This window comes from Marmota flaviventris, chromosome 2 (assembly GCF_047511675.1).
Source record: "Marmota flaviventris isolate mMarFla1 chromosome 2, mMarFla1.hap1, whole genome shotgun sequence".
In the NCBI taxonomy this organism is placed as follows: domain Eukaryota; kingdom Metazoa; phylum Chordata; class Mammalia; order Rodentia; family Sciuridae; genus Marmota; species Marmota flaviventris.
The window spans coordinates 121067308-121093980 of NC_092499.1; the positions used below are offsets into that span (position 1 = coordinate 121067308).

General features: G+C 37.0%; 1 protein-coding gene across 9 annotated transcripts in view; it reads left to right on the top strand.

The window, feature by feature from the left end:
- Peak1 (pseudopodium enriched atypical kinase 1) overlaps positions 1–26673 on the top strand; it is a 271428-nt gene that overhangs the window by 202285 nt on the left and 42470 nt on the right. For all 9 annotated transcript variants that reach the window (XM_071608491.1, XM_071608484.1, XM_071608488.1 and 6 more), the window contains one exon: positions 7716–10973. In XM_071608491.1, the coding sequence (XP_071464592.1) occupies positions 7831–10973 (3143 nt within the window). In that variant the 5' untranslated portion in view covers positions 7716–7830. The remainder of the gene's footprint in view (positions 1–7715; positions 10974–26673) is intronic.

Below are 26673 nucleotides of genomic sequence, written 5' to 3' on the forward strand. Positions count from 1 at the left end.
ACAATGACGTGAGGACTGTCACATTTTCCTTTGCTTTTTTTTTTTTTTTTTACATAAATGACCCACATATTCCATTACAAAAGCCTAATCAGAACCTTGGCTTATAAATGTTACCCTAACATCCTGGAGATGAACTAATGTGTTGGATGACATATGGGGGATAGTTCCTCAATGAGTGTCCTTAAAAGCCCATGCACAGCAGTGAGGATCCTTGACTCTGCTTCTGTGGTAATGTGACAGATTTTATGGAGAGAGAGATTGGCCTTTGGGAGTTACAGGGTTGGAGAAGGAGCTTAGCAGTCCATTCCCTGTCCTCCTTTATTATTAACAGGTTCTCCTTGGGTGCCTGCAGGGAATGCTGTCTGTGTGGTGTTTAATAGACCACCCGCACACCCCCTTTTCACTGCCAGGAATTGTAATTCTGGCTTGAGGAGCTCCAGCTTTCTGCTGGCCAGTTTATTTCACGATCAAAATCCAGTGTCGATTTGGTTGTCTCATATCAAATCTGCCGGAAACTGTTGGACTAGAAGCAAACTAATTATTATCATTGTATAGCAGCAGAGAGAGTAAAACACAGTAATAGGTTCTTAAAAGGTTGTCACAACTTGAAGTGAAATAGGCTACTCTTGAACAGCTTTATCTATAGCCTCAAGGGCTTTAGTCCTGAAAACTGTCAAATATGAAATAGGATTTTAGATCATGGAGTCCTGGCTAGCTTCTAGGGGCGCTTTAGCCATTAAACTCTCCCTTAGACCATTTCATCTGGAGGATTTGCTTTAAGATTATAAAGAATATGGAAGCAAATGAGCTTTCCTTATCAAACATTCCATTTGGGTGCTCCACTTCAGACCTCTTCTGGCAAATAAATGGAGGACACCAGCACAGACTGTTACATTTTCTTGTTTAAGTGCCTCAGGAGACATTTTTTTATTTCACAAGCATAACTTTGGTAACTAGAGTTTTCCCTTTGGAGAGTGTCAGTTTTGAGCAGCAAAAGCTGCTAGTTATTATTGATAGCCACTGAAGTCATTCCACAGTGGCTGCAAGCCCAAGGATTGCTCTTTGGACTGACCTGTACTGGGTATAGCGTCTCTTGCTAAAAGCCTGTTATAAGTTAAAATAGTTTTGACAGTGTTTTCAAGTGCATATCTTTGTCTCCAAACATAATTAGCGTGCAAAATGAAACCCTTAAAGTTCAGGCTTTGTGGCTTAGACAGTAGCTCCATCTGGTGCTTGCTAAAGGTGTTTGTTTCATCTCTTGGTTTCATGCAGCATGAATGCAGATGTACACAGAACTTGTAAAGGGATGTCAACTCTAACATGGGTTTCTAATTCACACAGCTCTGACATAAGTTAATTGTGTTCCTGGCAAATCTCATTTAGTAATTCTATTGATAATGTGATCACTGCTAGTAAATTCAATAGTATTCTTTTGACTGAATTAACTTATACTCAAAGTGAGGAATTATTTTTAATATTTCATATTTCTTGGGAAAACAAATATACTACTTCACAGAAAAAACTTAGCCCTCTCTTATCAGGGGCAGGTTTAACTTGATTAACAAGATATTGTCTTCAGTGCCATATAGTGTTAAATCCATACAGGCAATATTTTTAAAAAATTATTAATGACTGATAGGAATGATTCAAACTACTACTAGAAGTTATGTCTGAGTAATAGAATTACATGTGGTTTGTTTATGTATTTTTGAATTTCCACAGTAAGCATATAACATAAGAAAAAACTATCTAACAAAAGAAAAAATAATTTGAAAACAAAACGTAGTGTAAGTAGCTATAGCCTTATATCCCAGTTCTAGATTTCTGATTCACTGTGTGAACTTAGGAAAGTCACTTTCTCTTCAGGACTTTGGGTCTCTTTCCATAAAACAAAAGGATTGAGCTAGGGTGCTGAGGTTTGTGTTATCCCCTCTTTTTCCTGTCTTGTCAGCCTCAGCCATCTCCTGTGTCTTTCCCCAGTATTATTCAACAGTATCTGGTTTCTCCCATCTTAAAATGAGAAAATCCTTTCTGGACCCCCATACTCCCAGCTCTTTCTTTCTTCAGCTTTCTACCTAAACGTTCCAAAAAGTTATCCACCATTGCTCTGTTACCTCACTCTTCAGCTCACTGCAGTCAGGTCTCCATCCCACCACTGTACCAGAAAGTACAGTTCATCCTCAGGTCACTGATGAGTTCATGTTGCCGTGTCCAATGGGACATGTAAGTCTTTGTTTTCCATTACCTCTCAGCAGCAATTGAAATAATTGCCTTTTCCCTCTCTTAATGACATTTCCTCCTCTGGCTTCGTCTCTTCACACCTTGAATGTTACTTTTCTGTTTTGCAGGGAATTATCCTCTTCTTTCTGGTTCACACACCTTTCTAGATCCTTATCAGTCTTCTTTTTTGGCCTAGGTATTTCTCTACTAGTAATTCTCAAATAGACAAGAACCACAGAATTCTCCTCTATGTTCCAGGACTCCTGAATTCACCTGTCTGTTTTATTCTCTGCAGGCTCCAAAGTATGGACCCTTTCCTCAAAATCATACATCCTCCATTGCTCTCTGTCTTAGCAAACAGTCCCATACATCACTGGAATAAACTCAAAACTTCAACACTTATGTGCTCTAAAATCCATTCACTCCTTCATCCACCTTTCTGTGGCTTCCCTGATGCCATACCATAATCCAGATCCTCATCAAAACTTTATTTGCCCAAATCAGCCCTTTCAACAGTCTCCTGCCATCCATCCTGTTCTCCAAAGTCCATTTTCTATCCTGCAGCAAAAGTGTTTTTTTTAATTAGCTTTGCTGAAGATTAATTTACATATAATAAAATTCACTTTTTTATTGTATAATTCTATAAGTTTTGTCAATGGGTGCAGTTATATGACTACCACCATACAATGTTTAAATTGTTTCCAGTTTTTGTCTACCAGTTTCAGTGTAAACGGAAGTTTCCATTTATCTTGGGTAAATATCTAGGAATAGGATTGCTAGGTTCCAAGACAAGTTTATGTTTAACCTTTTAAGAAACTGCCAAACTGTTTTCAAAGTCCTTGAACCATTTGAAGCCCCATTGGCAATATACAGTAGGAGAGATCCAATTGTTGCACGTTTTGACTAGCCTGAATCAGTTTTTATTTTTTTTTAATATTTATTTTTTAGTTGTAGTTGGACACAACACCCTTGTTTTATTTTTTATTTACTTTTATGTGGTACTGAGGATCGAACCCAGGGCCTTGCACATGCTAGACAAACGCTCTACCACTGAGCCACAACCCCAGCCCCCAGTTTTTACTTTTGTTTTAATTTTATTTTAATCATTCCAATAAATGCATAGTGGTAGCTCATTGTAGTTTTGATTTGCATTTCCATGTGGCTAAGGATTCTTAGATCTTTCATATATTTATTTATATGTACACCATTATCTTTGGTAAAGTGCTCAAATCTTTTAACAGGTTTTTATTGGGTAGGATTTTTTTTGTTGAGTTTTTAAAATCCTTTGTATATTCTAGATACCAAGTCCTTTGTCAAATAAAATTTATTTTACAAAAAATTTCTCATCTCTGGCCTGACTTCATTCTCCTGTTGATGTCTTTGGCAGAGCAAGCATTTATTTTGAAGTTCAAATTATTGGTTTGTTCTTTCATACTTATGTGTTGTATCTTCAAACTCTGCCTAACTTAAGATTGCAATGATTTACTCCTTCATTTTCTTGTAAGTTTTATAGCTTCATATTTTATACTTAGGTCTGTTATTCTTTTGGAGTTAAATTTTGTGTGTGATGTGAGGTGTAGATCAAGGTTCACTTTGTTGTCTGTAAGTATCTAATTATTCAACTATATTTGTTAAAAAGACTGTCTTTTTCTCTTTTGTCAAAAATTTGTTGACTATACTTATGTGGGTCTATGTCTGAACTCTATTCTTTTCTGATCTATGTTAGGGGTCAACAGCAAATTTTTTCTGCAAAGGACCAGATAGTAAATATTTTAGATTTTGTAGGCCAAAAGGCACAGTGAAAGATATTATCTAGGTACTTGTGTAACAAGAGAATACAAATTTCTACCAATTCTCTATGAAATTAAAAAATACAATGAAGTATTCTAATCTAATAAGAAGAATGGGATTCTTTTCAGTGAAATAAATAACATTTTGCTTAAGTAGGGTTCAAAGTTAGGGTTTCCTCTTGTCCAAATTGATTTCAAAATATTCATCTATTGGTGCATATCTGTAGTGAAATATTTCATATTTTAGCTTTGAAAAATGTCTTTTTCCATAAGTTGTACAGGTACCAGTGGAAACCCTGCAGTTTGTGGAGTAGCAACAGCACTGCAAATCAGTCACTGTTCAATTCTCCATTGTAGCACAACGGCCAGAGACAATAGGTAAACACAAAAGTGTAATTATGTTCTAATAGAGGTTTATTTGTGAGCACTGAAATTTGAATTTCATATAATTTCCACTGGTCATAAAATATTATTCTTTTGATTTTTTTCTAAACTATTTAAAAATACCGAAGCCTTCTTAGCATAGGGCACAAAAACCAGGGCAAACTAGTTTTGGCCTATGGGCTATAATTACCCCCTCATCCCTCCCTATTCCCCACCCAAATTTCTATCCTTCCACTAATACCACACTGTCAGGATTACTATAATTTTATCTAAAGACTTAAAATCAAATAGTGTGAGTTTACCAACTTGTTCTTTTTCTAAATTGTTTTAACTATTCTTGTTCTTTTACCTTTCTTTCCATATAAATTTAGCTTATTGTCTTCTACCAGAAATGTTGCTCTGATTTTGATTGGACTTATGTTGCCTCTGAAAACCAATCTGAGGAGAATTGACATCTTAACACTATCTAAAGAACTTAGTAAATCTCTCCATTTAGGTCCACTTTGATTCTTTTATCAGGGTTTTGTAGTTTTTCCCATATGGGTTTTAGATTTTACACATATTTGTTAGATTTATACCCAAGGATTTCATGGTTTTGGTCAGAGGTGTCTTTTAGTTATTGATTTCTCACTGCTCTTAGGATAAATTCTTTAATCTTAAAAGGCTAAAAACTTTTAAAGATTAAAACCTCTTGGCCCCTTCTCTATTTTTTTAGCCAAACTTTTTGCTACTCCCCCTCATTCACAATGTTCAGGTCTCGGATTAGGAGGAAATGATTTTGTGTTTGTTTATTTAATTTACTAAGGGGTATAATTTTTAGAATATCTAAAAGAGTAAATAAATGTGTTCGAATAAAAAAATTGAAGAATGTATTTTCATCTTACTGGGTCATTGGGCTTTCTGTGTGGACTTCTTTTGCCCCTTAAGTCTATAATTCTACTAAGACAGAATGCTTTATAATTATTGATTATAAGGGACTTTGCTTTGTAATATTAGCTTTAAAAAGCATATTTTCATTCCTTAGAAACATACTGAAACTTGGCACACACACAAAAAAAACAAACAACAACAACAAAAAAAAACTGGCTTTCTGACCAAACTAAGGATCCTGTCACTGTCATTATACACAGATGAAGTTAAACTTTCTGTTTATTAAAATAGTTTTTATAAGCCTATTACCAACTTTATTATAATAGTCAAAGTAGAAACACAGAATAGTAGTGGTATTCTGTGAAAAGGTCTACAGCTATTTTAGTCAGTTTTTTCAGCGATCTGACAAGAATAATTTAGAGAAGGAAAATTTTATTTGGGGCTCACAGTTTAGAGGTCTCGTCCATAGATGGCCGACTCCATTCCGTGGCGCCTGAGATGGAAGCAGAACAACATGGCAGAATTGTGTGGTGGAAGAAAGCAGCTCAGGACATGGCCACCAGGAAATAGTGTTTACTCACCAAGAACAAAATATATACCCCAAAGGCATGCCACCAGTGACACACCTCCTCCAGCCACAACCTACCTGCCTACAGTTACCACCCAGTTAATCCATTCAAGTGTATTAATGCACTGAATAGGTTAAAACTTTCATAACTCAAACATTTCACCTCTAAACTTTCTTGCATTGTCTCACACATGAGTTTTTGGGACACACTTTATCTAATCCGTAACAGCAGCTATGAGCCTAAAACAAAAGAGAGCCACAAGATTCATTGTTCTAAACCTAAAAAACAGTACATTTAATTACCAGTGTTTATTCATTATGCTAGACCTACAGAGCTCAAAAACTAATGGGGAAACAACTAAAAATGAAAGCACTTGTTCACAAAGGCATATCTAAAAGACTTTAATAATCCAAAGAGAAATGAGTAGCCCAGGTGAAATTGAGAATATAAGATGATAAGTTGATTTTCAAGACACAGGTAGAAGGGAGGCAGGGACCACATCTTAAAAGGTAAGGGGCTTGCATCGTATCCTGTAACTCAGAGGTTCTAACACTTCACTGCACTTAAAATTACCTGGAGGAACTTGTTAAAATTTCAGAATCCTGGATTTTTCCCCCAAAGATTGACTGAGTAGATCTACCATGATTGCCTAAGTGAGCTAGCACCACCCAGGATGCACACTGACATTTAAGAGCCAATGCATTTGGTAAAATTGGTTCACAGAATAGTTTTTAAGCTGGTTAATATGATGATTGTAGTAGCATTTTAGAAAGTTAGATAAGATTGGTTCACAGAATAGTTTTTAAACTGGTTAATATGATGATTATAGTAGGATTTTAGAAAGTTAAATCTGATAGTAGTGTAAAATGGAATCATCTGAGATTAAAATGCAAATTCTGATTCATTAGGTCTGGAGTTGGGTCTAAGGTAACTGAATTTCTAACAAATTCCCAGGTGAGGCTGGTATTGCTTACCTGTAGCAAAGGAAACAGAGGCTATATTAGAGTGGGTGAGACTACACATCATGGAGATTAGTTAATAGCCTATCACATTTATCCAGGCAAAAGAGACTGAGTATCTGAACTACTAGTAGTATGCGATAATGGCAAGAATGGGTTGCAATGAAATGTAATAAAATAAAAATTACAAGATAAAATTGATACAACTAACTTAGGGAGTTTAGTAAGGATTGGAGTTAGTAGGAGGAGGAGAGATGTCAAAGATGATCAGAAGGTTGACATTTAGCTGTCTAGGTGGATGGTGATGACATTAGCTGTAATATAAGATAAAGAAAAGGTGAAAGGTGGCTTGGGATGTGGAGGAGGACTGGGTAGAGGAGAGAAGTTACTTGGAGTTGAGAAATGAGGTAGCCAGAGGAGGATTCATTTTGAATGCTTTGAATTCAAAGAGTGTGAAATAACTAAAATTTCAAGGGGTGTTGGAAGAAGAGGAACTCATAAATAACTAATAAATATTAGAGAGATTGGTTGATAACAGAATGAGCAGTATCAAAGTCATTTCCAGGTGGTTGCAGATGTAGCTATTTGGTAGACCACTTGGCCTAGCAAATTCAAGGCCACGGGTTGGATCTCTAGCAATGCAAATACACACACACAAATACGCACAATTTCCAAGAGAGGAAGGTCATATCATTGCCACAGAGATAGCAAGCCAAAAAGAGTGCATAGTTCTAATTAAGAGGCTCACTTTCTAAGTTGCTGATTGGCTAAAGGGATATTATGAAGCCTCCAAATTAGCTCATCTCTTAATCCTTTAATTTAAGGAAAAGTTTAAGAAGGAGCCAGTTTTTTCAAGTCATTCATAACGTTAAGCCTTATAGTACCTTTTTCATTCAGATTATTTTTTCCTTTTCCCCCCACAGATTGATCATACTTAGAAGAGCTGCTGTAATAACATAGGGGAGGTGAAAACTAACAGATGAAAGTTTTGCCATGCACTGAAAGAAAAGCATTGTCTGTGAAGTTCTATTTTTAAAAATGTCTGCTTGTAACACCTTCACTGAACATGTTTGGAAGCCTGGTGAATGCAAGAATTGCTTTAAACCTAAAAGCTTACACCAACTCCCTCCAGACTCTGAGAAGGCATCCACCACCCATGGCAATGTGAAAACTAATGCCAATCACAGTAATAACCACCGCGTCAGGAACACCGGAAATTTCCGGCCTCCTGTGGCTAAAAAACCCACTATAGCTGTGAAGCCCACTATGATGGTGGCAGATGGGCAGAGTGTATGTGCTGAGCTTAGCATCCAAGAACACTGTGAGAACAAACCTGTCATTGTAGGGTGGAACCGAAACAGGACTGCCTTGAGTCAGAAACCACTTAACAATAATAATGAAGATGAGATTGAAGGATTTAGCCATGTTCCTAAGCCTTATGGCAACAATGATAGTGCAAAGAAGATATCAAATAACAATAATGGGCTAACTGAAGTGTTAAAAGAGATAGCAGGTTTGGACACCAACCCTCAGATAAGAGGAAATGAAACAAACTCCAGAGAAACATTCTTAGGAAGAATAAATGATTGCTACAAACGATCATTGGAAAGAAAGCTTCCTCCAAGTTGCATGATTGGTGGCATCAAGGATACTCAGGGCAAACATGTTAGTTTGAGTGGGAGCACAGAAGTAATCAGTAATGAAGGGGGACGGTTCTGCTACCCAGAGTTCTCTAGTGGTGAGGAGAGTGAGGAAGATGTACTTTTCAGTAACTTGGAAGAAGAACATGAGAGCTGGGATGAAAGCGATGAAGAGCTACTGGCCATGGAGATTCGCATGAGGGGTCAACCTCGCTTTGCTAACTTTAGAGCAAATACTTTGTCTCCTGTTCGATTCTTTGTGGACAAAAAATGGAATACCATCCCCCTACGAAATAAGTCACTCCAGAGAATCTGTGCTGTAGACTATGATGACAGCTATGATGAAATCCTGAACGGTTATGAGGACAATTCTGTGGTTTCCTATGGACAAGGAAGCATTCAGAGCATGGTGTCATCTGACTCCACATCACCAGATTCTTCTTTAACAGAAGAATCACATTCTGAGACAGCCAGTAGTTTATCCCAGAAGATTTGTAATGGGGGGATATCTCCTAATAACCCAGGAGAGTCTAAGGACATGAAGGAAATTGAACCCAATAATGAAAGCCTTCCTGGTAATAATCTGGAGAAGGAATCATTACAGGCTTCCAAAAGCTCAGTTAAAGTTCCAGAGACACACAAAGCAGTCCTTGCTCTCCGATTAGAAGAGAAGGATGGCAAGATTGCTGTGCAAACTGAGAAGCAAGAAAGTAAAACCTCTACAGATATTGCTGGACAAGCAGTAACCATAAACCTCGTCCCTGTAGAGGAGCAAGCAAAGCCCTACCGAGTTGTAAATCTGGAACAGCCATTGTGCAAGCCATATACTGTCGTGGATGTGTCAGCAGCCATGGCCAGTGAGCACCTTGAGGGCCCTGTTAATATCCCCAAGACAAAAATCTCATCTTCTACTCCAAACTCCCCAGTATCTTCACCTGCATTGACACCAGGACAGATAAATACCCATTTCCAAAAATCCAGTGCAATCCGATACCAGGAAGTGTGGACTTCCAGCACCAGTCCACGACAAAAGATCCCTAAAGTGGAATTAATTACTGGTGGAACTGGACCAAATATCCTGCCAAGGAAAAATTGTCACAAATCCGCACCTACTTCACCCACAGCTACAAACATTTCCTCTAAAACCATCCCTGTTAAGTCACCTAATTTGTCTGAAATAAAATTTAATAGTTACAACAATGCTGGTATGCCACCTTTTCCAATTATCATTCATGATGAGCCAACGTATGCTCGGAGTTCCAAAAATGCTATTAAAGTTCCCATTGTTATTAATCCAAATGCATATGACAATCTAGCCATCTACAAAAGTTTTTTGGGAACAAGTGGAGAACTCTCAGTGAAGGAAAAAACCACAAGTGTAATAAGCCATACTTATGAAGAAATAGAAAGTGAAAACAAAGTGTCTGATGCCACTAGCAAACCCACTGAATGTCCCCAAGCCAAAGGGTTTTCAAACAGCACAGAGCGTAAAAGGGGCTCCGTGGCTCAGAAGGTTCAGGAGTTTAACAACTGTCTCAACAGAGGTCAGTCTTCCCCACAGAGAAGTTATAGTTCCAGTCACAGCTCCCCAGCAAAAATCCAGAGAACCACTCAAGAGCCTGTGGCCAAAACAGAAGGCACACAGGAGCCTCAGCTGGTGGACAGCAGTGGCAGCAGCAGGGAGAAAGCAAGCATAGTGCTTTCTCAGATTGTGGCTGCTATCCAGCCCCCCCAGTCTCCTCCAGAAACACCTCAGTCTGGCCCTAAGGCCTGCAGTGTGGAAGAGCTTTACGCCATTCCTCCAGATGCTGATGCTGTGAAGAGTCCACCTAAGGGTACACCAGTCCGACCCAAGTCACTCTTCACATCTCAACTTAGTGGTGAGGCTGAAGCACCTTCGACCGCAGAAAGTCCTACCAATAAAGTACAGAAAGACCCATTCTCAAAGCCAGTTGCCTCCCCTCCTTCCAAATTAGTGAGCAACCCCCAAAGTGAGCCACCACCTCCCTTTCCCCCGCCTCGCTCTACTTCTTCCCCTTACCATGCAAGTAACCTTTTACAGAGACATTTTACCAACTGGGCCAAACCAACCAGCCCTACCAGATCAACGGAAGCTGAATCAGTTTTGCACTCTGAAGGTAGCAGGCGGGCAGCTGATGCAAAGCCTAAACGCTGGATCTCATTTAAAAGCTTCTTCCGCCGTAGGAAAACAGATGAGGAAGATGACAAAGAGAAAGAACGAGAGAAAGGGAAACTGGTGGGCCTGGATGGCACAGTTATCCACATGCTGCCTCCTCCTCCAGTTCAGCGCCATCACTGGTTCACAGAGGCAAAAGGAGAGTCCAGTGAGAAGCCAGCCATTGTCTTCATGTATAGATGTGACCCTGCCCAGGACCAGCTCAATGTGGATCAGAGTAAGGCCAGGGCTGACCAGGCAGCAATCACCGAAAAGGGTAGAACAGAGGATGCATTACTGCGGGACTCAGAAAAGAAGAAGAGTAGTCATTCTTCTCCGTCACAGATTCCTGAGAAAGTTCACAGGTATGTAAAATAGACTGGCAGAATATGGGAAATTTTTAACACATTTTCACGTGTTAAGTTTTTTATCTTTTAAGACTGCATAAGAGCCATTCCTGTTTGTAAGTAGCACTCTGAGGCCATCATGCATCTTTATAACTGCATTCCAAGATTAGAATATTATTGAAGTGATCTTATTGCACTGAATAAGGTTTATGGCCCTGGATCTCTAGCTAAAATAGCCTGCTGCATTCTAGTGAATACAGAGGGACTTTAACAGAAAAGAACAAATCCACAGCACCATAACAGAAATAAAGAATACATCGTTCTGAATTGCTGTGATGGTGTGAGGAAGAAACAGAGTCAAATGAATGCTCTTTCCCTCACTGTAAATGGAATAAAACTGCATATGCAGTTCAGTTTGGCTTTCACCAAGGCATTATCTCTATACATATTACTTTATTTTAAGGGAATCTTTGGGTTTTTTATTGCTGCCTCTTTCTGTCCTCCTTTCAAGTGTTTTGGAAAAATGGGGAGCAGGGACGAGCAGTTTATAGATATTTAACTTGGAAGAGAAACATGAGTAGGTTATCGAGGTTGAGATCCTTATGGTATGATCCTCAATTCAGCTAGGCAGATTGTATGCTCATGAGATCTCTAGGCACTAATTTATTTTATTACCTTAATAATTTGTCATTGATCTCCTATTCTATGTGTGACATGTCCCAAATATTTTTCTCAAATCCTTATAAAATTCCATAAGGATTCTATAAGAACCCTGTAACTGGTTCTTCATATAAGGAAACTAAAGATCAGAGAAGTTAAGAACTGGCCAGAGTTGCAAAGCTAGTACTTGTCAGAGCTGAAATTCAAACCCTGATCTATGTCACTCTCAAGATTATATCCTTTCTAAAGCGTTGCATTATTAATGAACACAAGATCAAATAAAGGGCTGAGGATATAGATCAGTGGTAGAGTGATCGCCTAACTTTCATGAAGTCCTGGGTTCCATTGTCGGCACACCACCACCACCACACACATGCTCAAAACCAAACAAAATTTTCCTGTTTGGGCTTGTGATCATTCACATAAACATTTATATTCAGGAGGTTTTTCTTTCTCATTTGTATTAGAAACAAAATTAATTAACTGCCAATAAAAGGGAGGTTTATTCCAGGTTTTTGACAAATAGGGATATGCCCTGAGTATTTCATTCTTCTGAGTCCTTCTCCCTACTTACATAGAGACAGATAGTAAACCTTCTCTACCTGACCCGACCTTCTCTCTCTGGCAAAGACATGAACCTCTGATTATTGGGGCAAATTCTCTTACCAGTTTTTCTTTAGAAATGCATAAATAAAAATGAAGTGAACAGTTAATGCCTTTACTTTTCCTAACAAAATGCTCGGGTGTTTATATGTATTCTTCATTAAAATTAGCCTTTTACATACCTTCAAATAGTTATCAAAATGGTAGCAAGTCTCTGTTTTCCTTAAATCCATGTAATAACAAAGTAACTAGAATAGTGGTAGTATATTCCTGAAAAGAATAATTTTGTCATCAGTAGTGGAAAATCATATTCAATTTTTACATACTTAGTGATAGAATGTTTTAAGCCAGTAGCAATAAAATTCATGTATTGCAGATTACTGTTTTGTTTAGAAAAGAAGCAATTTAAAAGCAGTTGGTTAGAGTTACCTAGGAGGGAATGGTAGATAGGTCTTGCAGATCAATAAACAGCTTTACTCCTAATTAAGTACTGCTGTGGTGGATGTGTTCACACCTTGGGAGGCAGAGCCAAGGAATGATAGAACATTGGCCTCTCTTGTGAGGATGTGATCTCTCCTTGGTCTGCATTCCACTATATGTGGGCTTGAAGGCAGCCCAGACTCTGGGCATGGCAGACCCTTTACTATACAGCTTATGTTTTCACTGATTGTGTTATATACTGACCAGTCATGTCTTCCAAAATTTATCAGCTCTTTATAGTTCACATAATGGATCCAAATGGCACAATTGAGTTGCCTCTTGATGCTCAAATTTGACCATGTTCCATAATTATCCAGAGGGCTGTTGAAACACAGATTGCTGAGCCCCACCCCCAGAGTTTCTGAGGCAGAGGTCTAGAGTGAGTCCTGATACTTTGTACTTCCTACAGGTTCCTGGGTAAGGCTGATGCTGCTTTCCTTGGGCCATATTTTATTACCACTGGTCTCACCACCATTCTAAAGATAACATTGCTGTAGTCTTAAGTGAAGCCATGATTGAAATATTAAGCTGTTCTTAGGGGCACACTGAAAATTTCTCATTTCATAATGTCCAGAGTAAGAAGAAAAAGAAGTATTCAATAAGCTATTTTTAACATTATGAAAAGCTTAATACATGATATGCATATTGAAAAATATACATCATTTGATTTTTAAATAATTACCTCATTTGCTTGGATATGGCATTGGTATTTACTTGAAGCAACTTTGAGAGAAAAAACATTACAATCAAATGTCAACATTTGTGTTTCTGGATTGATGGCAGTGTGATCATTAAATTACCATCCCACGGCTGGGAACACACTGCTGAAAGAAATGAAAATATGGTTTTTCTATAAGTAAATGAAGATTCCAAATCTAAACTGTCATAAGGAATGAAGAATGAAAAACTACTGTGCTAAAGGCCAGACCCCAGCCTTTGAAAGATGAAAAACTTTATAGAGCCTTTTATTATAGAATTAGATTATTTCTAATTTCATTTATTAGACTGTTCAGAAAATATAAATTGAGTATGTGCCTGGAACAAATAGGGGAAAGGACACTGCTGAAATAATGGATTTGGGTTTGACTTTAGCCTCAACTATCTATCTGGTCCTTCACTAAACAGGGTTATAATAATGATATCTATCACATAGAATTAATTTGAAGATTTCATGAGAACACATACAATAGGCTTAACACAAGGTCTGGCACATATTGGATGCTTTAAGAGTAGCAGCTCCTCTGCCCTCTGTGCAAGAAATGTTAAATGTACAGAGTGGTATAATATAAAGGGATTAAATCAGCTTAGAACAGACTTCTTAGAAATGAATTTGAAATAGGATTTTGCCAGCTGGTTGGGAAAGATATTACAGGCACAAGGAACAGTATATGCAAAGTCACAGCAATGAGAACGCAAACAGAAACAGAACATGTGACTAGAAAAGCATAATGGATAATCTAGAAGATCAAAAACAAGCTAAACTCATGGAAGGTGAGCCAGTGTGGGGTTGGGGAACGGTGGAAAAGGAGGAGGGTACAAGGTTTCAGTGATATATTGCACAACTTGGTAACCATAGTTAATGTAATATATACTTCAAAATTGCTGAAAGAATTTATTTTGAACCTTTTCACCACAAAAGAATAAGATGATGAGGGGATGGATATACTAATCAGTTTTGCTTAACCTTTCTACAGTGCAAATATATATATAACATTGCAATCTATAAGTATATATAATCATTATTTATCAAAAAAACATTTAAAAAATAGTCCAGTGGTTCTTAAAGTATTGTCCATGTAAGGTCAAACAATGACCATACAAAATTCTCTATTTCATAATAATACTGCCAAAGTTGGGGTCTTGAATGTCACTGAAAGGCCCATTTTGTTAAAGGCTGTGTTATCAGCCTGTTGTCCTGTTGGGAGATGGTGGAAACTTCAGGAGGTGGGGCCTAGTAGAAGGAAGTTAGGTCACTGACGGTGTGTCCTTGGAGGGAATATTGGGACCCAGCACCCTCCTCTCTCTCTCTCTCATTGCTTCCTGGCCACCAAGGTAGAAGTTTCCTTTGCTACCTACTACCTGCCATAATGTACTCCCTCACTACAGGCCCAAAGGCAGTTGTGCCAAGTGACCATGGACTGAAAATTTCTGACCAAAAGAAACCTTTCCTCCTTGTAAGTTGATCATCTCAGGTATTTTGTCACAGTGACAAAAAGCTAATTAACCCAAATATTAAGACCTTTGTCTTTTTCATTGTGTTGACCTTTGCACTGATAGTGCAAAAACAGTTGTAGGTAAAATGACTTATACCTTAGCATAAATCAAAGCCATCACGTGATACTGTATTAGGAGTTGAAGGGGAAAAAAGAGTTTCGTTTAAGAATGCCCTTGATGAAGTAGTAAATTTTATTAAATCTCAACCTTTGAGTATCTTTTTAAAATTCTTCATGATTAAACAGGAAGTAGATATAGAGTACTTCAGCTGCATACACACAAAAATCACTTGTGAAATAGTTGCAATTGCAAAGGTTGAGTTAGGAAGCTTAACTAGCACTCTCTTTCATAGACCACCTTGGAGGAACAACTAGCAGATCAACTCATTATTCAAATGAGTCCTGGCAGATATTTTCTTAAAAGTGAACATAGTGAGCCTATTACTTTCCAGGAAAACAACTGACTATATTTGTTGTCAATAATAAAATTCAAACTTTCAAACAAAAATGAAAACTTTTTAAAACTTATATTTGACACTGTGACCATGACAGCTTCCTAATACTTAAGTATTTTTCCCATGAAATTTTTGGTGGAATTAGCAAGAGGTTTTTAAAATATTATTTAATGTCATGTGTCCACATTTGGAGGATATGCATAACTCAGTAAACTATAATTTCCAAATGACTCCCTACATAATAATACAAAATTATACATGAGTAAGGATTCATTCAGACTGCAAAGCGAGGCCAGTGGATTTTAATGTAACTAAATACAAAAAGTTCATTGATATGGTTTCAGATCTACATGGCAGCTAACCTTTAAGAAATTACCACTCATCAAGCTCAGGTGCAGTAGCAAAGAATATCCACAATTATCTAAAAGGCTATTAAAAATACTCCTTGTTTCCCACCTATAAATCTGGATGAGAACAGATTTTTTTTGCATATTCTTTAATTGAAGCAGTATATCATCGCAGATTAAATGCAGAAGCAAATATGAGGATTTGGCTTTCTTCTATTAAGTCACAGATGTTAAAGAGATCTGAAAATGTTTTAAAGGGTTTTTTTTTTGTTTTGTTTTGTTTTAGTTTTTTGTTTTTGTGGTTCTGGGGATTGAACCCAGAGCCTTGTGCATGCAAGGTAAGCACTCTACCAACTGAGCTATATCCCCAGTCCCAGTAAGGTGTTTTTGTTTTGTTTTTTTTTTTTAATGAATTAACTTTGTAAATTTCCTCAGTTTATATTTCTCATTAACGTCAATAGATACAACCCATACAAACTAGCACTTATGGTTCTTTATTTTTAAGAGCTTTGCACCCTGAAACCAAAAAGTTTAATAACTGCTAGGACAGGCTGTCTAGAACCCTGCATGATATGTTGAAATGTTAGGCCTTTATCTTTTAGATTTTGTGGAGGAAACAGTTTTTAGATAGGAAAGTACCTTTTTTTTTTTTTTTAAATAAACTCTTTTTTAGCAGTAGTACTAAGTGGACTAGAGGGTGGGATCCCTTTGTTCAATTTTTGGTTCAGGAACATATCCTTATGCATCATTTCTTTGTTTCTGTTTTTTTCCCCTTTACGCATCATTTCTATCAAGCTAGTTTACATCAAGGGAAGTTAATCTGATGGTTACTCTGGTCTATGACCAACTGGGAATTTCTCAACTATCATTTTTAGAATGACACCTTCCTCCCATCTCTACAACTCTTTGGTGTCCATAACATGGGGAATAATATTGCACAGTAGGAAAAAATGCAAGCACTAGAGTCAGAGATTTAAATTCTGAGTTTACCACTGAGTAGCTGACTTTTAACTTGACTTCCATAAAGCATCTAGCACAATATCTAGCAATAGGGGTTGGCTTCTTTACAAAATTATGCTTTAGGAACCAGAACTTAAGATTATCCTTGTTCAGTGTATTGCCCTCTACGATCAATTCTGAAAACCATCACGTGCTCTTTCTGAAGTATAAATCCAGTCATACCTCCACACCGTAGAAGACCCCTACAGATGTGACATCTGCCTATTTAATCTTACCTTCTTGCTCATGAACCTCCAGTTATTCTGGCATCTTTTCCTTCTGAATGCCTTATATTTGCCTTTTATATAATGTTGACCTTGGAATCAATGCTATAGGGTTACCTTTTAATACAGATCATCTTAAAATGGATCACTTTATGTTTATTGTAAACATTTTGTGATAGAAAATTTCAAACATTTACGAAAGTAGATAGATGAATATAAAGTACCATTTACAAAAGAATCATACTTTAATACTTACCAACTTATGGGCAATCTTGTTTTATCTGTACCCCAACCACTTTCCCCATTGTTTTAAGTGAATTCCAGACATTGTTTCATTTGCAGATATTTCAGTATATAGCTCTAAAAGATAAGCTTTTTTCCAAAAAAATCATAACCATATACTAAAAAGGGTTCTTTAAATCTTAATGGCTAACCTCTAGCTAAGCACCATAGAGTATCAAAAGTTTAAATACTTATACATTTTGACTCCTAAATTTAAATCTCCATCCTCATTCTCTTCTTTGCAACTTAAATGTGAAACTTATCACTTGATATCTTTACTTAAAATGAGCATTTCAAATAAAACATGTCTAAGACAGAGCTTAATCCTTCTCTACATCTCTGTTCCATCCTGTCTTCCTTTCTTGGCAAATGACCCATGATCCATCCTTTTCCTCATGCTAGAAAATCAAGAGTTATCCTTGATTCTTTTCTTCCCATCTTCCCAATATCCAAAATATCAAGCCCTGTTTATTGGATGTCCAAAATATATCCCACATCTGTCTACTTCTCTCCATCTCTGCTTCTATCACCCTGGTTCATGCTTCATCTTTCACCTGGTTTACTAAAGTATTTTCCTAATCCCTTTGCCTAATCTCTTTCCCCCTTATCTCTTTAGAATATCCACCGAGCAAATCCCATTGTTTCACCACTGTGAAAGAAGTCTCTATATAATAGGATGTCTACCTACCAGTTTAACTTGTCTACTCCTTCCTTGCTCATGAATTTCTCAAAATTCTAGCTTGCTTTCTGTTCCTCAGACATGCCAAATATAACCATTCTTTAGGCCATTTTTATAAGCTGTTCTCTTTGTTTGGGATGCTTCCTTCAGATCTTTGCATGGTTGGTTCCTTGTCATTCAGCCTTCAATTTAAATGTCACCTCCTCAGAAAATTATTCACTGACCATCCAATCTAAAAATAACTCCTTCATCCTGTCACTGTCACATAATCCTTTATATTATTTTAGATTTATCCACATCTTCATAATTTTCAAAACTACTTCTTCATTTCATTCTTTTCTTTCCTTCTTCCAGTAATTACAATTATTTATTTGCATATTAATTCAATTTTCAGACATAATTTCTGTGACCAAATTATGATGTTGGATGTTAGAATATGTGAAACACAAGTTGCCCAGTTTAGGCACTTAGTTTCACCCTTATAGAAATAATGTTTTCACAATTAATAGGCAAAATCTTTTACCAAACACATACATATACTTAAAATTTTAGTTCAAACAAAATTCTTTTCTGATGAGAAAAAAAAATCTAATCTAGTGATTAAGATAATAACATTCCAGCCAAAGTAGAGAATACCATTTGTCACCTGAATGGTATCTTGGTCTTCAGATGACCTTTCTAACTCTACCTCCTCTGAACATCATGCTCATACTATCATGTACTCTGGGATTCCATGTAAATCAGATTCCTTTAAGATTCACAGAACCATCTTAGGAATTCTGTCCAAATTCCAACCAGTTTCTGATTTGGACAGGTAGGTTGGATTTGGCATACCTTTGCTCCCTTTGGAATGAATAACTGTATAAACTTTCCTTTACACCTCCAAGGCCTTCTTGATCTTCTCAGAGACTTAAGGCTAAACTGTCTCAGTAATCCAGGAATCAGCCCTGGGAGCATTTTAATTTATTCCAGAGTTCAAGGGTACAGACCCAGAGTTGGCTAACTATAGTTGGTTGGCTAAATCCAAATTGATATCTGTTTTTATAAATGATAAAGTATTGGAAAACAACCACACTCATCTTTCACATGTTGTTTGTGACTGTTTTGCATTATAATGATAAGGTAGAGTAGTTGCAATATAGGCCATACATCCCACAAAGCCTAAAATGTTTACCTTTACAGAAAAAGTTTGCTGACCCTTGGACTAAGCTCTAATGTCAGATTTGTCTGTGGTTGTCAGCTATGCTAGCAGTCTATAGACATTCCAGCCAAACTCTAGAAAGATTTGGAACTCACTGAAGTAACTGGAGCCTGGGTCTCATAATACACATGTGTGTATACATAATATACACAGAGTATGGAAAAAAAAATCTAAACACTCATTAGACCATGGTAAAATGTGCTTTCTTTCTCTCTAGAAAATTCAATTGGAAGTTTTGTTTTAATATTATGCTTCACTTGTTATTGTGTTATTTCTACTTCTTACTGAGAGAATGCTCTCAAAGTCATCTCTTCAAATTTAGGACAAATGTGGCCCCTAAAGATCAAATTCCTCCTTCTCATAAAGGAAAAATTATGGGAGACAGATAATAGCCTCCAAGTGGCTACTTGCTCTCCTGAGCAGATGTTCTTTTGCTCTAAAGAAACTTCTGGACTATCAGCATGCATAAAGATTATACCTACATTTGTTGGACATATTTTTCCTAGAACTAGATTACATCTTTGCTATTGAATTTTTAAATAATCTTGTTGTAGAGGAAACTGATAATTATCTTACTTCATCCTAATTACAGAGTGATACAGAATGGTTAAGAGTACTTGCGCCATGATGGGTATGGTCTTCAAACAGCTTTATGTTTCTTTTCATCTGGGGGATGATACAGCTACAGAGAAGTAAACTGACTTGCTTAGAGTCTCCTAATGAATAATCAAACTGAAAATTCCCTACTTGGGTCAGTTTTATATGCGCACTCCCTAATGAATCCGAAGTTAAATAGCAGTACTTGGGTAATTCTTACACTTTCCCACCTAGTATTTCAGAGCTGTCCTAACAGATCTGACAGTGCATCCTTCCTATTAGATAGGGAATTGAGAGAGACAGAGGATCATTAATACTCCCAGGGCCACTCTGCAAGTAGGTACAAAGCCAAATTATGACTTCAGAGGCAGTCAGGACCCCTAAGTGGTTTTTGTTGCACTATTGGTGGGGATTATTGAGTCTGTTAGTGTCTTCCAGGCCTTTGTTAAAGTCATCCTGAGCATAGGAAGGCACATCTGTGACCACTAAGAGCCATGGTGATGTGTACTGATTCATTGACCTGTCAAGTAGTCTCCAAGTACCACTGGCACAATTATTCACTCTCTTGAAAACACTTTGTGTGAATGTCCTAATTAATACCTACTCCTATAAATGTCTCTATACCCAGTTTACAGAAAAATAATGGGAGACATGGACAGAGTAACATTGGTGGCAGAGCTGAAATTAAATTTGAGTTTCTAATATCTAGGCATGTCTTCAGACCTCTAGGCCATGGTCTCAGTAAGTGATCATTTAATATAACTGCAATAGAGTATTGATTAGAGTCACCGGTTGGTATTTAAAGGCTTAATTTTAGGACAAATAGTTTATTCTCATGTAGTATCTCTAGAACAATGATCTCTTAATATCAGAAAAAAGTTTCACCTAAAAAACAAAATAACATTACCTATGGCACACTGATCAGTTCTCTACCAACATCTCTAATTTTCACAGGGTGAAATAACCTTAGGAATCAACTAGCTGGCTTTTCTGTGCATCTGGTACATGATTAAAGCTCCATTCTGTATCTAGGAAGATGTCCTGTTCATCTCTCTTCCTTGTGGAAAGAGAATTCCCCAGCCCCACTCACTTGTTCCACATTGGAACCTCTTCTGATTCCTTTTTCCAATGGTAGTTCTGCTGGATGGAATGTGGATACAGATCTTGGTGACCTTCTCCAGTGCTTGCTTTCCCAAATGCCACCTAGTTTGATTTAGCCAACACCCCTTACTGGGTGCTTTCTATAGTTCTCAGTCCCCTACGTGGGTGTTCTAAAAAGGAAGAGCCCTCAAATAGTAAAGTGTCATGGATAATAGAGGATGGAATAGTCTTTGAAGACTGAGTTTGGAATAGATGGGCTTACTTGATGCTGAAAGATTGTGTCCTGGAAGGTTTGAAAAAAGGGTGAAAACATTTATGTAGTCCCATTGAGAGGCCCCTGTAGATCTTTCTGGGTGGCCATGAACATCTATGGATGCTGTGGAACAGAGGAAAAGCAGAGAAAAAGAGGCATTTCAGGAAGAGGTTCTTGGCAGAATGGTTAGAAGGTATAGGCACTGTGGTTCCTCTTATAGCAGTTTTTAGTCACAGGGGTCTGTCCTTCATACTCACCTTTGTCCTCTGTTGATAGAATAACTGAGACATTACTGCATGCTAGGACACCTACTGCTGGTATCTCAGATGTTGTTTCTTACTTTTAGAATGGTCTTCAGTCAGCCAGGACTTACAACAAAAATCACAAATGTCATGCTAGGCCCAATCCTCATTTCCTAACATTTTATGAATGTGTATAATCTTATTCTAAGAATAAACATCAAAAGGTTATGAATGGTTCCAAAGTCTTAACTCCATTATTCCCTCTTTGTTGTTGTTGTTGTTGCCCATTATGAATTTCCCATCAGACTATTTTAATTATTTTATTTCCCCATTTCAGCTTATATCACTTCTGAGGAATGATGTTCCATTACTTTAAATGTTCCTGATCACTTTTCATACCTTGTTCCTTCTGTACTTATTGCCCTTTTCACTGTGGAAGAAGGAGGCAATGAAAAATAGTTTTTTGGTGTGTAGTCCTGGGACTAGCTACATCAGAAGCTCCTGGGGCAGACAAATTCGTATTCCTTGGCCATGCTCCAGGGCTGTTAAATCTATTCCTAGAGGTGAGAGCTAAGAATTTCCATGTTAAATGAGCTTCCCAGGTAATTATGAGGTTCCTTAAATTGTGATAACCATTGTCATAATAATTTAAAATATAGACTTTAAAGTTACCCAGACCTGAGTTTGAATCTTGCTTATGCCACTTATTAACTGCTTCATTTTGAACGAGTTAATTGAACTCCACTTATCGGTTTCTTCATCTATAAACTAAGAAACAGAATCTACAGCTCTTTAGAAGTCAGACTTCATTGTTCATCTGTAGTATTTGCATCTTGGCTCCACTAACTATTTGCTGCTTTATCCAAGGCAAGTGACTAAACCAGTCTAGATAATAATTTCTTCATTTGTAAAACACAGATCATTACCTGCCTAGTAGGTTGTTATAAGACTTAACTGAATGTATGTAAAGAGTTTAGAAAAAGGAAAAGGATTGACAATGTCTGGTGCCATTTTTGGTTGTCATGACTGAGGACGCAGCCAGTGGTTCCAGTGTCTAGTGAATAAAGGCAAGAAATGCTGGTAATGCCCCACTATGTGTACAGCCCTCTACAACAAAGAATAATCTGGCCCAAAATGTCTATAGTACCACTTTTGAAAAACATGACTTAGAACAGGCACATAATAAGCACTATGTAAGTTTTTACATATTACTATCGCTATTATGGGAATAACAAGCCTCCCTTAGAGTGTTATTGTTAGAAGATACATGTGTAAGTACAACGCCTAGCACTCAGTAAATGTAGAGTAGTGGTGGAGGTGATTATTATTAGGAAGCCAAATATTTACAAACTTTCTAAAACTGGAGCATTTTCTATTTTTAAAAAATTTGCCTTGCAATGTAAATAATGACTTTTAGTTTGTTGGTTTGGGATTTTACAAAGGAGAACACATCTATTATCATTATTACCTCATATTTCAATCTCAGATACACTCTTTTCAAAGACATTTACTTCTTTGACTTCATAATTAAGCATTTATTGAGTCTCTACAATGTACGAAGCTCGCTTTATGGCACTATGTGGTAGAAAAACACAGGCATTAGAACTGGTTAGTATCAGGTCATATCTCTACACTATCATCTAAGTACCAGGTGATCGTAGGCTATTTATTTAACTTCTTTCAATCTCACTTTCTCGTCTGTAAAATGAGAATAATTGCATCTACTTCTTGAGGTGTTTTTTTTTTTGTGTGTGTGTGTGTGAGTTAAATGGAAAAGTGCACAACTTGTTCAGGATTGAGTAGGAATATGTTCTGAGTATGTTAGGTCCCATTCCCTTTCTACATCCATTCCTTCAAGGAGCCTGACATGGTTTTGGAGAGGTAAGTGTACTTGCACATCTCCCTGCTTCTGACTCAAAGGATAGAGGAAGGTAAAATTAAGAGTGGGAAAAGGCGTGCTGACTTGCTTCTCCAGTGCTTTGGGGCATATAGGAAAAGTTCAGGACTCCTTTTTCTCCCCAGATTAGTCCTGTTGGTAAGGGCTGTGGCTATTCTAAGATTTTGCTTTTTCAAGAAATGTACATTGATATTTCACCACATTCTTCAGACTGAGCCTAGGCTGAAATGGGATACTGAGGAGCTACTTCTACACCCCTCTGATTGAGAATGGCAACCTCTTTTTTAAAATTAATTTATCTTTTCTGTTAATTTGCACAGATGTTATCTGACTTTGTATTTCACGGGATTTTAAAACTGTAATTTTTCTTAGTATTATAAGTATGACAGTGATTTACAGTGGCCTATATTTTTATCTACTTTACTGTCATGAAGTCTGGTACCATGAAGACATTTTTTTAATTTGCTATTCATGCCTGTTTTTTTAAAAAGTGGATCTGAGCAGTGTTAGAAAAATAGTCTATTCAAGACCTTGCACATGGCTGCCAGTCGTCCCCGTGCCAAGACCAAGCCACTTCATTCACATCAGGAAGGGCTACCTTTGTTTTTCTAGACTATGTTAGACATATTACCAGGAACTCATCAGATCTCAGTTAAAGGTTAATCTCAGTTCAGGATGAAAAGTTTGACGTTTTCATTTAAAGACTACAGAAGGCTTAGTAGAAAATTGGAGATGCTTGATAGTGATCAGTGGACACAACACTTTTCTACCTGAGAATGCCAATGATTGGAAAGTTTAGGAAAACCAAGCTGATAACCTGGAAACTGAGATAGGATTAAGAAATGTCACATTGGCAGGGGGTCCCAGAGGTAGAGAGACAAAAAGAGATAGATGGGTTTTATTTTTTTTCCTCCCTTCCAATAGATTTCCGGCGGTGTGGGATTTGATAACTTTGAGCTCTTCCCTTTGTGTGTTGATACAGATCCCATTTCTACAAAGGTCCATCATTCCCAGCAACCCCAGAATATGCAGCTCAGGAGACCAGTAACAAAATCATGAAATTTTGTTTCTGATGTACTTTGGTCTGATTTTTAGGGAGAATGGAAGGTTTTAAAAGTCACATTTGCTTATTGATGGTCTTGGGCATGTATAGATAGGTGTAACTGCTGAAGAGAGCTGGCAAATGGTAATCCCCAGTGGCACGTGCCTATAATCGCAACCACTCTGAGACTGAGACAGGAAGATCACAAGATCAAAGTCAGTCTAAGCAATTTAGCAAGATCCTTTCTCAAAATAAAAAGACATGGGGATGTAGCTCAATGAACCCTTGGGTACCAGGAAAAAAAAAAAAAAAAACTGCCCCAAGAGGCAGATATTCTGTGTAGAAATCTGCTTTCATTTACTGTCCCTTCTGAAGCTCAATCAAGGTGGGTGAATTTGAAGATAAAGTTGAACTGAAATTGTGGAAATATTTGGATGCATGAAAGTCTTTTTAATCTGTTCTAACGTGGAATTTGACTTGCCTTTTTAAAAAGTACATGCAGACATTTAACAGAATTTTTATAAAAATCTGTCTTAAACAAATTTGCCAGGAAAAAAATAAAAGGATTATTTCATTTGATGGTGCAATGATTAATCCTACCACCTGGGTAACCCAAGTGAGCTTCCCACAGGAGATTGCTTCTGTAGCTTTGAATTATGTATGAATATTGCAGACTGATGAGATATAACCTTCCAAGGGATTCATTTACATAACAGACAAATCTGTAAAAATGTTACTATTTCCTTTGAACACCTTACATTCTTTCCACATGTTCATAAAGGTGTTGTCTTTGTGGAGATTATTACATGGTTTTTAAGTGTCAGGTCAGACATACCAAATTGCAATTAAAAACTGGTCATTAAAGTTGGTTGAAGAGTTTAAAGTACAGTCATCCCTCAGTATCTGCTGGGAATCAGTTCTAGAATCTCCCATGGATATCAAAATTCTTGGATGCTTGAGTCCCTTATGTAAAATAGTGTGGCATTTTACATATACCCTACCCCTAACCCTCTTGTAGACTTTAAATCATCTCTAGATTACTTATAATAATCTAATACAATGTAAATGCTATATAAATAAAATTATGTTGTTTTGTTAATGTTTTCAATCTGAGGTTGGCTGAATTCGAAGATGTGGAACACAGGGATTTAGAGGGCTTCCTGTACAGTCAAATGTATTTTGTTTTTTATTATGAAAGCAGAATGATTGCTGAGGAGCCAGGTAAAGAGGAGGCTAAGTAAGGATTTAGGGTTTAAGTCAACCTGAAAATTAAGGACCTAGATATCAACACACTGTAGTGATTGCAGACCTTCCCCTTGCATTATAGGACTTCAACTTGAATTTAAATAGCAGAGCTATAAAAGCTTTAACTTCCTCTTCGTGGGCCACTTATCACTTAATAGATCTGCTTTATAGTAATGAGGATCAAATTGTACTTACCCTGGAAAATAAATATGGTTCTTTTGGTCATTATTTTAAGACATGTGCTAAAATATAGTCTATAAGAAATTCTTATAATTTTCATTTAAAGAATTTTTTACAATCTGACCCATGGATGAAATGTGTTCTCCATTTCTGCTTTCTGATGGTGTCAAGTTTGTTTAGAAGATCAAAGTAATAGGGAAACAAAACCCAATTCTGATTCCCATTTTGGTATTTTCTCCAGTACATTAAACATTTCCCAGTGAAATGGTGGTGTAACACTTTTTTAGAGATAAAGCCTGTGTCTGCTAAGTATCATTTTAGTATTTAGGTTTTTTGGGTTTATGTCTGAAGAGAAAACAAAGTCTTTGGTCAAAAATTAAATTCCTTTATAAAATTAATATCCCTAATGATAACTTAATAGTAAGACTTTACTTTCTTTTCTCTATCTACAGTTTTATACATGGGAACTAAGTCAACCTTCTGTGATGCTATTCTCAGTGCTTTTTCATTTCATAGTCTTAACATGTTACCATACCTAAGTATGAATTCTCAGAACCTCTCTCTCTCCCTTTTCCTGTTATTATTCTAATTGTACATAGAGCTGTTCTTCCTTCAAGCATTAGGACATGACATATCATTATGATGCATTTTTTAAAAATTTGTACTCCTGTTGGACATTGCTGTAACTGTAAATGCAGATTAAACATTTTACCATCCATTTGCAAATCACATGATTTTATTTTTATCAACTTTTTGCATAGTTCTTTGTAGTTGACAATTACTTTAATTGGTGACTTAATATCCCAGTACATTTATTTAAAATATTTGTGTAAACACTGATCTTCATCTAGAATGTAGGCTCTGTTATCCTGATCCTCAAAGAGTTAATAAAACTAGCTTTCACTTTGCTTAGCTCCCTAGAGTAATTTGGCACGTTTCCCAGACCAAACCCCTAATGTAAAGGTCAAGGTGCAGTGGATGTTAAGGTGCAGAATTCAAACTCTTCCTATAGCCTGCC